General features: G+C 32.5%; 1 protein-coding gene across 1 annotated transcript in view; it reads right to left on the minus strand.

Annotated features, from left to right (window-relative positions):
* The window catches only part of LOC142224821 (uncharacterized), a 57,501-nt gene that overhangs the window by 36,267 nt on the left and 5,187 nt on the right, over window positions 1-16,047 (minus strand). Inside the window, exons 6-14 of the mRNA XM_075294606.1 lie at window positions 15,511-15,765; window positions 15,060-15,390; window positions 13,930-14,041; window positions 13,740-13,868; window positions 13,427-13,678; window positions 7,763-7,867; window positions 6,086-7,610; window positions 2,911-3,843; window positions 2,242-2,850 (exon numbers count right to left, since the gene is read on the minus strand). Coding sequence (XP_075150721.1) covers window positions 2,242-2,850; window positions 2,911-3,843; window positions 6,086-7,610; window positions 7,763-7,867; window positions 13,427-13,678; window positions 13,740-13,868; window positions 13,930-14,041; window positions 15,060-15,390; window positions 15,511-15,765 — 4,251 coding nt within the window. The remainder of the gene's footprint in view (window positions 1-2,241; window positions 2,851-2,910; window positions 3,844-6,085; window positions 7,611-7,762; window positions 7,868-13,426; window positions 13,679-13,739; window positions 13,869-13,929; window positions 14,042-15,059; window positions 15,391-15,510; window positions 15,766-16,047) is intronic.

The following is a 16,047-nucleotide window of genomic DNA, read 5'->3' on the forward strand; positions in this document are numbered from 1 at the left end:
AATGTTGTCAAAATTTTATTTCTATAGAAAATTTTGCGAAAATTTTATTTCTATAGAAAATTTTGCGAAAATTTAATTTCTATTGAAAATTTTGTCAAAATTTTATTTCCACAGAAAATTTAGCAAAAAATTTTTTTCTATAGACAATTTTGCAAAAATTTTATTTCTATAGAAAATTTTGCAAAAATTTTATTTAAACCAAATTTTAATTTCTGTATTTTAAAATTTTATGTCTATAGAAAATTTTGTCAAAATTTGATTTTTATAGAAAATTTTGTCAAAATTTGATTTTTATAGAAAATTTTGTCAAAATTTGATTTTTATAGAAAATTTTGTCAAAATTTTATTTTTATAGAAAATTTTGTCAATACTTTATTTTTATAGAAAATTTTGACAAAAATTTATTTTTATAGAAAATTTTGTCAAAATTTGATTTTTATAGAAATTTTTGTCAATACTTTATTTTTAAAGAAAATTTTGACAAAAATTTATTTTTATAAAAAATTTTGTCAAAATTTTATTTTTATAGAAAATTTTGTCAACATTTTATTTTAATAGAAAATTTTGTCAAAATTTATTTTCATAAAAAATTTTGTCAAAATTTATTTTTTAAAGAACATTTGTGAAGAGGAAGGAATGTTTTGCAAAATCTACCAAAACGTCAAGAATTCTGCCAATTTTGCGAAAATTTTATTTCTATAGAAAATTTTGCAAAAGTTTTATTTCTATAGAAAATTTTGCGAAAATTTAATTTCTATTGAAAATTTTGTCAAAATTTTATTTCCACAAAAAATTTAGCAAAAAATTTATTTCTGTAGACAATTTTGCAAAAATTTTATTTCTATAGAAAATTTTGCACACATTTTATTTAAACCAAATTTTAATTTCTGTATTTTAAAATTTTATGTCTATAGAACATTTTGTCAAAATTTTATTTTTATAGAAAATTTTTTTAACATTTTATTTTTATAGAAAATTTTGTCAAAATTTAATTTTTTTTTAGAAAATTTTGTCAAAATTTGATTTTTATAGAAAATTTTGTCAAAATTTGATTATTATAGAAAATTTTGTCAAAATTTTATTTTTATAGAAAATTTTGTCAAAATTTTATTTTTATAGAAAATTTTGTCAAAATTTTATTTTTATAGAAAATTTTGTCAAAATTTTATTTAATAGAAAATTTTGTCAAAATTTTATTTAATAGAAAATTTTGTCAAAATTTATTTTTTAATAAAGAACATTTGTGAAGAGGAATATTCTGCAAAATCTACCAAAACTTCAAGAATTCTGCCAATTTTGCGAAAATTTTATTTCTATACAAAATGTTGTCAACATTTTATTTCTACAGAAAATTTAGCAAAAATTTTATTTCTATAGAAAATTTTGCGAAAATTTTGTGACAATTTTATTTTATAGAAAATTTTGCAAAATTTTATTTCTATAGAAAATGTGGTCAAAATTTTATTTCCACCGGAAATTTAGCGAAAATTTTATTTCTATAAAAAATTTTGCAAAAATTTTATTTCTATAGAAAATTTTGCGAAAATTTTATTTAAACCAAATTTTAATTTCTATATTTCAAAATTTTATTTCTATAGAAATTTTTATCAAAATTTTATTTCTATAGAAAAATTTATCAACATTTTATTTCTTTAGAAAATTTCACCAAAATTTTATTTCTATAGAAAATTTTGTCAAAATTTTATTTTTATAGAAAATTTTGTCAAAATTTTAGTTTTATAGAAAATTTTGTCAAAATTTTATTTTTATGGACAATTTTGTCAAAATTTTATTTTTATACAAAATGTGATCAAAATTTATTTTTTAAAGAACATTTGTAAAGAGGAATATTTTGCAAAATCTACCAAAACGTCAAGAATTCTACCAAACAGTAAAACATTTTTTGGTAGAATTCTACCAGCTGTGGCAATCGTGATTACAATCCATAATTCCCATATTACCGAATATAGTTTTTGAGTCCATAAAATAAGGTCAACAACATCCGGTGTGGTCTCCGGCCCAAACTTCTTTACTAAATATATCCAAAAGTTTTGAAATTTTGTTTTTACTCAATGTGCCTAAAACTCAACTTGAATCTTTTTAGTGATATGTTCCAAAACTATAGTACATATTCTTAACATTAATTCTCCTATGGCATAGTGAGGTCCAAACCTAGTTTTTAAAGTAGTAAACCATATACTATGGTTTACTTTAAACCAAATGTAATTGTAGAGTTCTTACCTGACACGATGTTTTAAAAATACAATTATCGCATTTGAGATTTAAATGCTCATAGCTATGCATAGATCTTTGATGGTGAACCATTTGATATTTACGATCACATGATACATTGCATATGGAACAGATATAGGGCTTGCAAGTCTTCGTCATGTGTCCCTTTTCACCGATATCTAATAGAATTTCTTCTGTTTCCGTTTCTGAATCCAACTCCAAGTGTAATTCAAAACCCTTCTGATTTGTTACTGAGTAATTTGATATTGAATGTTGTACGGAGCATATATTATCGGGATTTGAAAAATGTGCCGCTAAAGCAGACATCGTTGGGAACTCTAGGGTACATATTTTACATTGTATTTGTTTCTTTCCATTAGAACACAGTGATTGAGTTATACTCTCCACAGATCTTACATATTCCAAAGGTATATTATGTTGCCGGGATAAATGTTCGTTTAAATGATCGACTTTGTAAAAGGTTTTTGGACATAGGAAACAGTATCGCAACTCAGTTTCTGTGGGATGATTTAAAGTCATATGTGTTCGAAGTTCTTTATTTGTGCAAAATTTACTATCACAAAAGTAACAAATTTTAAACGATGAACGATTTTCCACCTGAAAAAGAAAATTAATAAATAAAAAACATTTGCGTAAATTTACACAAAAAAGTAATACCTCTTTTGTAGTATCCTGTGAGTGCTCCATTGCAATGTGCGTCTTAAGATTATTTTTCCACATGAAACGTAGAGGACACTGTCTACAGAAATGACGTTTTTTCGTATTTTTACAAAGACTTTTCTGATGCAATTCCAACATATGTGATGACAAAAATCTTCCATTACAATGAATACAAATATGGCGGCCGTCTTCCCACTTGTGCATATTATGATGATGCTCATAAACTTTATATTTTCGATTAAATACCAGTTGTGGACATAGATCACAAGTATAGGTGCGTCTAGGCTTTGTAATCTTGATTTTATTTTGTAAATGTTCTTCAATATTCACACTCTTATCATCTGGTTTTTCATCTTCCGAATCACTTTCAGTTTCTGAACTGTCCAGACTAACTTCAAAACCATTTTCATTGGTAATCGAATAAAATCGTTCCAAATTACGTTCAGCAATAATATCAGATGAAATTTTTCTATTTAATAGATCTTCATCCATAGCTAATTCTTCTGGATAAAGTTGTTTGGATATTGATGTCATATCTTCAGTCTCTTTTCTTTTATCGAAATTAATGGAATATTGATGAGAGCGTAGATGGGAACGTAAATCACAGATTCGATTATGCTCAGAATAGCATATCATACATTTAATACGTTTACAACCATGGGGATTTATCAATTTGGGTAAAATGTGACCAACACCTTTGGTTGAGTTAATGGGCAACATTACGGCATCGGGATCATGTGTTCGTATATGTGCCAGCAGATTATCTTTGCGCTGGAATTTACGTTCACAATGGGGACATGCGAACTTTTTCCCCTCTGTGTGAGTTTTTCTATGGCGAACCAAATCTTTTGGCCATATGAAAACTTTTTCGCAGTATTCACATTTTAAAGTGCTTGCACGTTTGGGTCTAGGTTGTTTTTGATGTTTATGCTGAAAACGGTGAAGCAAAATTATGTGAGTTAGTGTTAGATAAAGAGGTGAGGTTCATAAGATGATTAGGAACTAAAGATTTTTGCATTATGAATATACCAAGTAGGTCCGATAAATGCTTAGCCTATAAATAAGAAGTAAATCTATTGGAAAAGTGGCGATTCAATTTTCAAAATACACTTGTTCTAGGTATAGATTAGATAAGAAAAGATTTTATTGAAAATTCAGTTACATGAGATAAATTACTTAACAATTATTAAAGAGAATCTTATATGACACAACAATTTTGTTGTGTGTCAGATCGGCACTATCGGATTAAATATGTGAAACAGTATGTTTGAAAGGTATAATAAAAAAAGACAGTTTGCTTCTGCGTATTCCTATGCATCAAATTCATTCATGATAAGTTTCCCGTATCTAATGCTGTATATTAAATAACTTATGAGTAACCCTGATTCGGATAGTGCTCATGGAATTGAGAAGCCAGTGTCCTGTCGTTGTATAGATCTCTCTCCTGTCCTATTACAGCCCTGTCGCACTCCCTTCGTAAACGCGAATGGCTCTGATAACGAATAGTGCTCATCAGATTGAAGATATTGTCTACCGTTGAATAACTTTGTCTATAACCGACCTGGAATTCGTTCAATATATCATTCCGTATAACCCACAAGCCAATAAATATTTTATAGAAAGTGTCCAAAAGTGACAGCCCACGATAATTCGACACTTCGTTAACATCATCCACGCAAATAGATTAAATGTAGTATGTGTAGGAATTCCCGCAAGAATGATAAAGGAGCATGTTTATAAAATTCGAAAGGAATTATTTCCAGTCCTGGAGTTTTATTATTCTTAGTATTTCTAAGTACAAACTTTAGCTCATACATATCAAAAGGGCTATCTAGGAACGGGTCCACTTGGTAAGGCATACACCAATCTATGTTACACGTACCTAAATTGTCAGCTAGCAATTCACTAAAATATTCACGGAAGGACGTTGCATCTAAGTCATAACCTATACCGAGGGGCCTGTTTCTTAATTTATTCGCCAATTTCCACCAATCGGCAGAGTTTCTAATGTTCTAGGTATAAATCTTTTAACCAGTTTTGTATATATTCCAGATGTCCAATATTCTTAACAGCTTCTAAGCAATCAGCTGTTATGCATTAACTAATTTGAGAAAATTTCTCAATTTTAGACAACAGTGACTGCTTTGACCCTGCGGTCTTATTGATGGTTTAGCAGACTTTTCTGTTGTGTATATTAACGAACTTCTTGGGGTATAGGACTTTTTAACTTTGTGACTTTTCCATTTTTTGATAAATTGTCATCATAAAAGGGTCTACACTACCACACTTTTTGTCGTTTTAAACCGATTAATTGTTGTTGGTCACTGTTAAAAGTCCATTAGACGATTTTGTCTAATATCAAAAGTCGATCATAGCTAATATCTAAAAACATCAACAGTCGATTATCCGACATTCTTTGCGAAAACGCATTCTCTCGAATTAAACGCTGCTCTGAAATGGTCCACTGTAACGCTATTTGTCTGTAGTGCTCATACGCTGCACACAAATTGTTTGTCCTGAATGGAAGACGCTGGTTCGCCCTGAACGTGGTTCGTCCACGTTTGTCCTTAGTTATTGAATAATCCGTTGGTTTTTGTGTTTTTATCCTTCATGTTACTCTTTTTTGAGACATCTGAACGGAAAGCACCCATCTGCTATAAATGTTCTTTGATTTTACTGCTCGGTTTTTTCTGCATTCCTCATTCACATGTAACGGTTGAAATTCCAACAGTCCTCGTTTGCAAAAAACCAAACACAATAATAATTTGCTCTTGCATTAGGTCCCATCAAAAATTCGGTAGGTAGTGAAAAACAGTTTACCAAGAGCATTTGTGCTATACCCCATCAAGAACGTATTGCTTCAAAAAACAATGACTTACCATATCAGTTTTTCATGAGTACTACCACACATGCATTTGTTGTTAAATTCTTGCAATTTATTTTGTTCATATATCTTCCATGCTAAGAATTTAGCTTGGTAATGTTGCAGAGAAGTACTTTTCTATTAGAACATGTCCTTGCCGAAGTAAACAAGATTTCATTTTAATATCAATTGCTGAATACCAGATTATTTGGTAATGAGAGTTTTTTTCGGGGATGTTAAGGCTAACAACTTATCAGACCAAGTGAATTTATCTAAAACTAATCAAATTAAACCAACAATTATTCTTACCTTAATTTCCTTGTGCTTAACTAAATTATTGGGCCATATAAAACGAGCATTACAATATTCACACTGTTGAGCCATTCGTCTGTGTTCATTCCAACAATCTCTGTATAAATGTTGCTGCAATAGATCATCACATACAAATTGTTTTGTACAGTCTCTGCAAGCATATGGAAGAGGAACATCACTATGTACTTCAAATTGATGTTTTAACAATTGTTTTCTTCTGCCATTGGTAGCCAAGCAGATTTCACATTTATATTTCGTTGAATCCTCTTCAGATCCACTATCCGAATCATTTATGTCCTTTTCCATGCCATCTTTGTCAAGGGCTCTATAAAAGCGGCTAATTTGGGATTTTTCAAAAGCATTTTTAATTTCCTGTTGTATTAGGGCTCTGTCATGGGTTTTTGATCTCTCAAATCTCTTAAAATAAATACCATTTTCGAAGTCTATACCAGTAACACCATCGGAATGTTGTGGCATATGTTCACGTAGTAATTTCAACTTATCAAAAGATTGCACACACAGGCCACATCGTATTATAGGTTTTGTTGGGTTATTTTCCAGACTATGCCTTTCTAAATGCTTTAGTAATTTGGTTTTTACCTCAAATGGCCGATTGCAGATATGACATTTTAATATTTCTCTTTCGATTAGGACCTCAGGCTTTGTGGCGCAATTATGATTTCTCATATTTTCAGGCCAAACAAATTTGGCAGGACAATTATTGCACAGCAATACTTTATTTCGATTTCGACAATGGACATCAGAGTGACGATCATACATTTTCGATGATATGAACTCTAATTTACAAAGGCCGCATTTAGATGGCATTTCATCCTCTCCGTGAGCTTCTTTGAGATGATTAAAAGCCTCATATTGGAAACGAAATTCTAATCCACATAATTCACATTTGTAATTGTGAACATTATTTGCACTATTTTGCGTATATAAATCCTCTACTTCGGTATCACTTATAGACATTTCATACGAATGTTCATTTAGAACAGCATAGTATTTAAACCAATTGTGTTCTTCAATATCTTTGCATATATTTTCCTTAACGCTTAGCAGACTGATGACATTTGGAAACAAATGATTTACAATTTCGCTATCCATTTTCAAATGGATTAGAGAATCAATTGATCTATGTGTTCCCATGTGGGCTCTTAATTCTTTGGTTGTGTTGAATTGTATATTACATAGTTTACACTCAACATGTAACCATTTTGAGGGTTTGCTATAGAGTCGATCACCAAACAACCACTCTCTACGCTTACCCTTGGGGTAAACAGAATTATCGGAATGTACACGTTTTATGTGATGACGTACTTTATCCTTTCGACCGAAATGCTGGCCACAAAATTCACACGCGAAAGTTGTTTCACGTAAATGTATCGAAGCTATGTGCCGTCCGCAATCTTTTCGCAATGAAAATGTCTTCTCACAAATAATACAGGCAAATCGATCATTGACTTGTCTAATTTTATTAAAGTATTCCGGTGCTTGGCGTCCAACTCTTCGTTTTCTATATAAAAATAAAAAAAAATAAATATTTAGTAGCTCATTGTATAAATCGGCCACTAAGTGGTCTAAAATTATAAAATAAATATAAATAAATATTATTTATTTATATTAATTTTAAACTATATTTTTCTTATTCGTTATTACATAACATACCCCGGTGGTTTACCATCTTTATTAATCATGTTATGTTTGGCTTCATCTTCTGAAGATGATTCTTCGTCCTTGCTTGGTTTAGCCAATTCTTCTATATCCATAGACCTATATATTGAAAGAAAGGGGTTGTTTAATTAAAATAGATACATTTTTCTATTGTTAAAACCATTTTTAAGCATAAAGGTAAGTACTATGTTCGCTTTTCGAGTTGAAATTTTCGCGGTTACTTTATTAAAACAGTTCAATATAAAGCAGGCAAATTAACTCAATTGATGCGCAGTTTCTTGTTCCTCTAAATTTCGGCAAAACATTATGGGAATACGTTTTCATTTATAATTTTATTTATTTCAGGAAAAGTAATCGCGAAAATAACTCGGAAACCGACCATAGTACTCACCTTAAAATATTAACAGAAAAATTTTGGGTTTATTTACAAAATACATTGATTAAATTAATATTAGTTTTTTTTCCATAATTCCATATGAAAAAATTGATTTTTCGAATTTTGATAATTTCGAATTTTATTCGAAGAAGGTCAGATGCCTAATTTTTGTTTTTACAAATTACTGCTTATTCTACAGCCTTTTCTGTAACGAAATTTAACGGAAATCTTTTTTAAGATTTCTAGAGTTTCTAGTCAGGCTTTCAAGGTCATGAGTTTATGCAAATAAAAGATAATTTATTTCATATTTTTATCCTACGTTTCAATAGGGATTTCCATCTTCCTCAGGGATTTACTTTATTGAAATATTTAATCTTTCGTCATATTGTATGAATTATTATTCTAAGTATAACGTCACTATAACAGCACAACATTAAACACAAATTTCAAATAATTGCACAAATAATACGAAAGTTAACCTAAGCTATCACAGTTGTTGTTTCTTATGGCTACGATCACAGTTGGAAATAAACTATACTAATGCTATGGTGTAGGCAGCATTGGTGTTGTCTTTATCGTTTGAGAACAAGACGACATTCATACGCCATTACTTCATCAACACCCATCATTGGACCGAAAAAGAAACTATTCAGAATTTCGTTAACATAGTTAGGTCCAAAACTACTGCATATTCTGTAACTAAAACTACTGCATATTCTGTAACTAAAAATAGCAAATTTAGTTAGAATAACAGATATTTCTTACAATCGCAAACAATTTAATTTTAATTATTTATAGTAGATATAATATTTTCAGATTCAGCATTTAAATTTGCATTTTTATGTTGTAGTTGCAAAATTCTTTTTTTATTTGTTAACAATAAAATGCGAAAATATAAATTTAAAAATAAAAATAAAATAGCCTACACTAAGAAAAACATCTTCAAAAATATACTTTCAACAAAAAATTAACAACATTAAAACATTTGTAATTCAAATATAGAGCGCCAGCAAAATAAATAACAAAAGGGGGAAACAAAATTGAACTTTCTTTGTGTTGATTTGAAATTTATAGAAAATTTTTAGTAATTTGAGGTCGCTGAATCCAAATGTGCACTTAGTTTTTTTCTATCAGCTCGACTTTTCCAGATATACCGTTATGTTCAAAATTAAGGCACTTCTGCTACGTATATTGGAATAACTTGAAAAAGGTTCACCATATTAAATTAAAAAAAAAAATACGGACGAACCAACTGTTGTGGTCAACAGCGAGAGCCCTCTCGAACCCCACCACAAGGGATGATGGAATCGCAGTCACCTTTGGCGACCGGCAATTTCTCGAGCATCCCGAGAGTGATAGAGCGAAAAGGAGAGCCACTCGTCGCATACGTGGTCTCCGAGCCGACGACACTCCACAATTCACCGCAGCCGAAATTACTAATATCATCAACAGCGGGAAACAATCATAGGCGCTGGGCCTGACGGAATTTCAATGTTAATGCTGAAGCATCTGGGAATACTCACTCATTATACCCGATGTCTGGAAAATGGGTAGGGTGATTCCACTACTGAAGCCATGCAAAGACTCGAGCAAAGAATCGTACAGACCGATATCCCTTCTCTTGCCAGTAGCCAAGACACTTGAGGCACTACTCCTCTCCAGCCTTGTGGAAAATTTTGCAGCTGCCCACCATCAACATGGATTTCGTAAGGTACATAGCACGACGACAGCCTTGCATGCCTTTTCAGCACACATCAATATGGGATTCAATCAGCCCAAGCCGTGTCACAGGATGGTCCTCGTGGCGCTTGACCTATCGAAGGCATTCGATACGGTCAACCATGCCACACTATTCGAGGACATCGAGAATACTTCCCTACCGGCAGGAACCAAGCGTTGGGTTCTGAATTATCTGTGCGGACGCCAGTCGTATGTGGAATTCTGGGACAGGAAGTCAAACCCCCGTAGAGTTAAACAGGGAGTTCCCCAGGGTGGGGTCATATCTACGGCATTGTTTAATCTCTACCTGTCCTCGATGCCACCCCCTGACGGCGTCGAGATTGTATCATATGCGGACGATTGTACAATCATGGCATCCGGGCCCATTGTTGATGACACATGCGATCGATTGAACGTCTATCTCGCTGATCTTACCAGTTATTTCACTGCAAGAAATTTGAGGATATCTCCCACCACACCTCAGCCACACTATTCACTAAATGGACGGCGAAAGTATGTAGGCAGTTGAATGTCAGAGTCGACAGCGAAATAATTCCGACCACAAATTGCCCCAAGATTCCTGGGGTCACATTCGACAGCGTTTTTAAGTCGTCCGCCCATGTCACTGCAATTTGTGATAAGCTCCGCGGTAGAAACAAGGTCATCAAGTCGCTTGCCGGCATCACTTGGGGTGCGGACAAAGAAACCTTGTTGACTACATATAAGGCAATTGGCCAGTCAGTGGTAAACTATGCATCGGCAGTGTGGACACCTCAAACGGGCGAGTGGAATAACATACAGACCTGTCAGAACGCTGCCCTTAGAACTGCAACAGGATGTCTCCGCAGTACACCCCTGGATCACCTTTATGCGGAGACCAAGATCATCCCAGTGCGTCGACACAATTACATGTTGTCAAGGCAGTACTTCTTGGGTTGTTATCATAGTTGCCATCCGAATCACCATCATTTTATTCGAAATATATTTAAATAATTGTTTCTGGACCAAAACAGTGATTTTTTTTATTTTTTAGGAACTTTTAAAGAACAATTTTTTTTTTTTAAATTTCAATTTTTCAAAACTTGAACGATATCTCTAAAACTACTTGGAAAATTGAAAAACAATGTAAAGACGGCTTAAAGAGAATATTATTTGGAATTTTCGGTTTTTAATTTAATATGTTTTTTTTTTATTTAGCGTTTTCCAGTTATGCCAATATATGTAGCGGAAGTGCCTTAATTTTGAACATAACGGTACATCTCGAAAAATCGAGCTGATAGAAAAAAAACCAAGTGCAGATTTGGATTCAGCGTCGCAAATAAACGATTTTCAGTTCTTGATCAAAAGAACCATTGTTCCCTTGTGTAATCAATAATATATCAACATGTAGGAAATTTGGAAATTGACAATTTAATGCCAAATATAGGCAGTTACCCTGTAGGAAGACTGGGGTCTAGTGTCTCAAAGTAACCACTTTTGTCAACTATTATGGTGACATAGTCAACAAATGGTCTACACTTGCGTTTGATGGGTAGACATTTTGACAGCTGTAAAAAAATTAATATGTTCAAAAGAAATTTTAAAAGAATATTGAAAATTAATCGAATTTGTATAAAAATAGAGAGGACAGATTTTAGTGAGTATCTTAGATTGCACGAATTTAAGGATGCCGATGAATCCTGTGGAGAGTTCGGTGGACATTAGAAATTGGCTAGAGGGACTACTGGTTAATTTAAAGGAGGAAGGCCTAGATATTTGCGGCTATGATAGGTAAAATCTGTTTAAGGAATTTATTATATTATACATTATTAATTTTTCTATTCACCCTTATTCCTGAATTTGGCCTCTCTCTCTCGCCGTCGCTTTTTGTCGTCTGTCGCTTTTAAGTCGTCTAGTCATTGAATTGGTATTCCCGTGAAGTGGCGACGACGACGATTACTTTTTGCACCAATTACAATACTCGGTAATAAATGGCCGATATCACTAGAAAACAATCAGCTGATGTGCAAAAAGTTAATTTTAATTTTTTCGGTTTAAAATATTTTTATTTTATGTCGGAAATCAAGAAAATTATTTATTTTGACGCGGAAAAAATATGGATATATATTCAAGGACAGTAAAAGCTTCCAAAACTATAAAAATTGCGTCCAAGGATCATTCAAAGTTCGTGAAGGACACAATTGTTATCTAAGTTTGGTGCTAAATAAAATACATTGGCCTTGAAGGGTTTCCATTAAAAATAAATGGAATTGAAAATCAACACGTTTGCTTTAATTGTACAGTGTTCTTTTATATGATGTGATGACCATAACTGCTATATATACTGATTTTTCCCCAATTTTTTTGTAATTGTTGAAGAGACAAAAAGCGACACCAGGAATACCGATTTTATTCGATAGCAGAATATATCGACGAACGGAATACCAATTAGTAGCGAGGGCGACTTCAGGTATAAGGATGATTATCTGACGTTATTTCCAGATCTGACAGATTTGTCAGATAAATACTTAAGAGCTGCATTTCAAGCAAACCATTACAATCAAGTTGCAAAATAAGAAAGATGGAAGCAAAGAAATCTATGACATTGAGAGGTTTAGCCAGCCCAGGAGAATATGAACTATTTATTTTAAGCATTCCCATATTAAAAAGAGACTACGTGTACCTATTTTAAAGATGACGAAGGATGACTGTCCAGGGTTAAGAACGTAGTAGACAGAGAAGCAGAGAAAAATACGATTAAATGCCGTTTTTTGATCACTGTACACTGATGTGATGATGGCTGACACCGGAATTTGGGCACTAAAACCTCTGTGGTTAATCATGTGGAAATGTACACACAGTGATATAAATCGGACTGATTGATAAGACCTATAAAAACAATACTCTGCTTACATTATTGATCGATGCAGTATTTAGAAAATGCCGATATTGGTTTTCTTCATGAGTTTACGAGGGATATGATACTGATTAGCCTCAGACATAAAGACCTTTGTTGCAAAATACTTAATTTTTAAAATTCAATAGCTTTTATATTTGTACCGAAAAAAATTCTATCTCTTGAAAATGGGATAAGTCTGACGGTCTCAGGAGGTAATTCTAAATTGATCGATATAAATATGGTTGATGCCTAGAACTAATACCATATTTCACAGGTACTAAACCTAATCTGAAGTAGTTGTAGCCGCTTCCACAAGGCGTATAATAAAGAAGCAGACAAGCATTCTGTTTGTAAGGCGAAAGCGTACTCTGGGGTATATAACTTTAGTGTAGTACTGAATTTAACATATAATGGCCAATTTTTTTTTTTTTTTGAAACAGGCATTGGGTTTAGAACTGATATTGTTTAATGTTCGTGGATTTAGAACTGATATTGTTTAAATATTTACTTAAACAAGGTGGAAACAAAATTTTAAAGAAAAATTGAATGTTTTTGGCAAAACTCAATTCATGAAAAGAACACTTTTTCCCTTCAACTGCATAACAAGAGCTTGTAAATAATATTTGTTAATATACTGTACTGTTTCGTATCTGTAGGAAACAGTGCTGAATATGACCGCACATACCTTGGTTTTTCCGGATGCTCCCGCTTCATGTGATGATGAACTTTATCCTTTCGATTAAAATATTCAGGACAGTATTCACAAAGGAATATACTTTCTTTTAAATGTATTGAAGCTATGTGCCGGCCACAATCTTTTCGCTGGGAAAATGTTTTATCACACATGAAACAACCATATCTATCTCCAAGTTCTTTGATTTTCTCATAATATTCGGGAAGTTTTCGTCGCACTCTGCGCCTTTTTAAGGGTTTATTCCTAGAAGATCAAAATCAATAAAATAAACCATTTAAAAAAAAAAAGTTCTTTCATATTATACCCATCAGATTCAGTCTTTATTTTCTTTGTTGGTTGATAAGAGTCATCAGATGAAAACTGATTGTATACACCGCCACCATCATCATCATAGTCTTCTTCGTTAGCATAATCTCCACTAATATCCATAAAACTAGAATAAGATTTATTTTACTAAAAACAAATTATGACATATAAAATAATTCATAACTCACTTGTTTCCGTCATCTCGCCTAAAATTCTCTTTGGAATAACTTTCTTGCAGTAATTTTGCATTTTTAGACTTTTTAAGGCGAACGATAAGAGGAACTTCATCATTGTCACTTCCTTAAATAGAAAATAATTAAAATAAATTTATTGAAATACGTATAATACTATTAAATTATATGCAAGTATCCACTAGAGATAAAACTTGCATACATTAATTATAGGGTGACCCGATAAGTACGTGGCCTACAAAAAGAATCATTTCGGAAAGTGGCTATTTATTTTTCGATACACTGGGCCAATCGATGCTCTAAAATTTTTAAGCCGTCTGAAAGATAAACAGGAGTCATCTTTTGAAATCCTTCTTTGACTGATATGGATGACCGAAACGAGCAACTTTTTTCAGTTTGGAAATGAAAATAATAGGCATGGGTCGAAATTAGGGGCATCAATATGTAGCCCTTTTGGATCGATTTGATCGCGGCTAAGCGGTCATTAATTTGGTACAGACTTAATCCGGAATAATAATGTGGCTCATAAATTGTGATTTCCAGAAAGCCGTACAGACCTATGATTGTTTGTCCCTCCTCCCCGTTGTCGATGTGGATCCCAGAAAACCTCGAGGGCAGTCCATTGTTTTGAATGTTCCTTAGTCTGTGGTATGTAACAACAAGATTAAATATTGTCAAATACTGTTCTAAAATCTTCTCACGATTTTTCTTTTTGACCGAAGTGCTTATTGTCGACAGTTTTCATACGATATCTTGGAGTTATTCTCAGTAGTAACAATTTTTGTTGAAGGAGAAGAGTCCACCATACACAATCGAAGGAGAAGTGTAATCATGCATAATATTGAAACCTTTTTTGAATTCGCTGTGGGCTTTTCCTTCAGAAGAAGAAGAATCGAAACACAGACCGATTTTTCTCAATTTGTAGGTCTGCAGATACCGAAAACATGCGAGACCCCTAATTATTAAGAATCAAATCACAACCCGATATATTTTGCGATGAGTCTAAGTACTCATCGGATCACATTATTACGATTGAATGCATTCAAATGCATTCAATTTTCATAAAAAAAAACTCGTAAGGATAATATTGCGGCCTTTAGAATTTCCAATGATGTTTTATACTTTACCAATATCTGTTGTGTCCTTTGCTGGGTCTTGGTCTCCAGCTACGGTTGTCTCTTTATCCAATAAGAGCATTCCTCCATATTGATCTCCTACAACTTCCAATTTGATATCGCCCAAATATTGATCAACTGGCATATCTATGGCAGACTCTTCCAAACAATCAGAAAGTGGATTATTTCCTTCGAGGGGATCACCACCACCGCCATCACTTACGAAAAGTTTTAGGTATTTCTCATTCACTTCATGGGCCCGTGTTATAAAGTCATAGGCATTTTTAAGGCTGGTGGAACAATTTGTGCATATTGTTTTCGGTAATGGATCATTTATTGAAATCTAAAAGGGGGCAATCCATTAGAAATGTTTAATATTTATGAAAAGACTAGCATATCTTTGTTTGCCTGGACATATATATTAAACTTAGTTTTCATAGGACAGACAAAAGACACAACCAACCTGCAAGTTTGCTATATCTTTCAGTAAATCTAAGAAACTCTTAGAATCGCAGACAATATCTTCCAACTCAATCAATTTTTCTCCTGGATCAAAACAAGTGCGGCAAATACGGGTCATGTTTGAAGAAACAATTTGTTTTAATATTCTCTTTTTCGGTGTATTTACTTCCTTCCTGTGCACAAAAACTATTTTGCCAATCCTAAAACGGCAAGTAGGGTTGCCAACTCGGCGTTTTATCCATGTACAAAAAAGCAACTTTTCGTTTTAGTGAATTTTTTTTTAAATAATGGAAATGTTTTTCTTCTGTACTACAAATAAAATGGTATTTAATAATTTAGTGACGTAATTTGTACAACAGAAAATAATTTATAACAAAAAATCAGCTGTTTGGACTTTTTAGATTTGTTTTCGAAATTTGCGAAAAATAGAATTTCGACATATGGAAATGTCGGCTTTAAGGAGGGTATTAAGCTCGAGTTTAGCCACTAAAATCGGAAATAAATTTGTAAAAACAGCATAAAATTATATCTCTTTGAT

Source organism: Haematobia irritans, chromosome 1, assembly GCF_050003625.1.
Source record: "Haematobia irritans isolate KBUSLIRL chromosome 1, ASM5000362v1, whole genome shotgun sequence".
NCBI lineage: Eukaryota > Metazoa > Arthropoda > Insecta > Diptera > Muscidae > Haematobia > Haematobia irritans.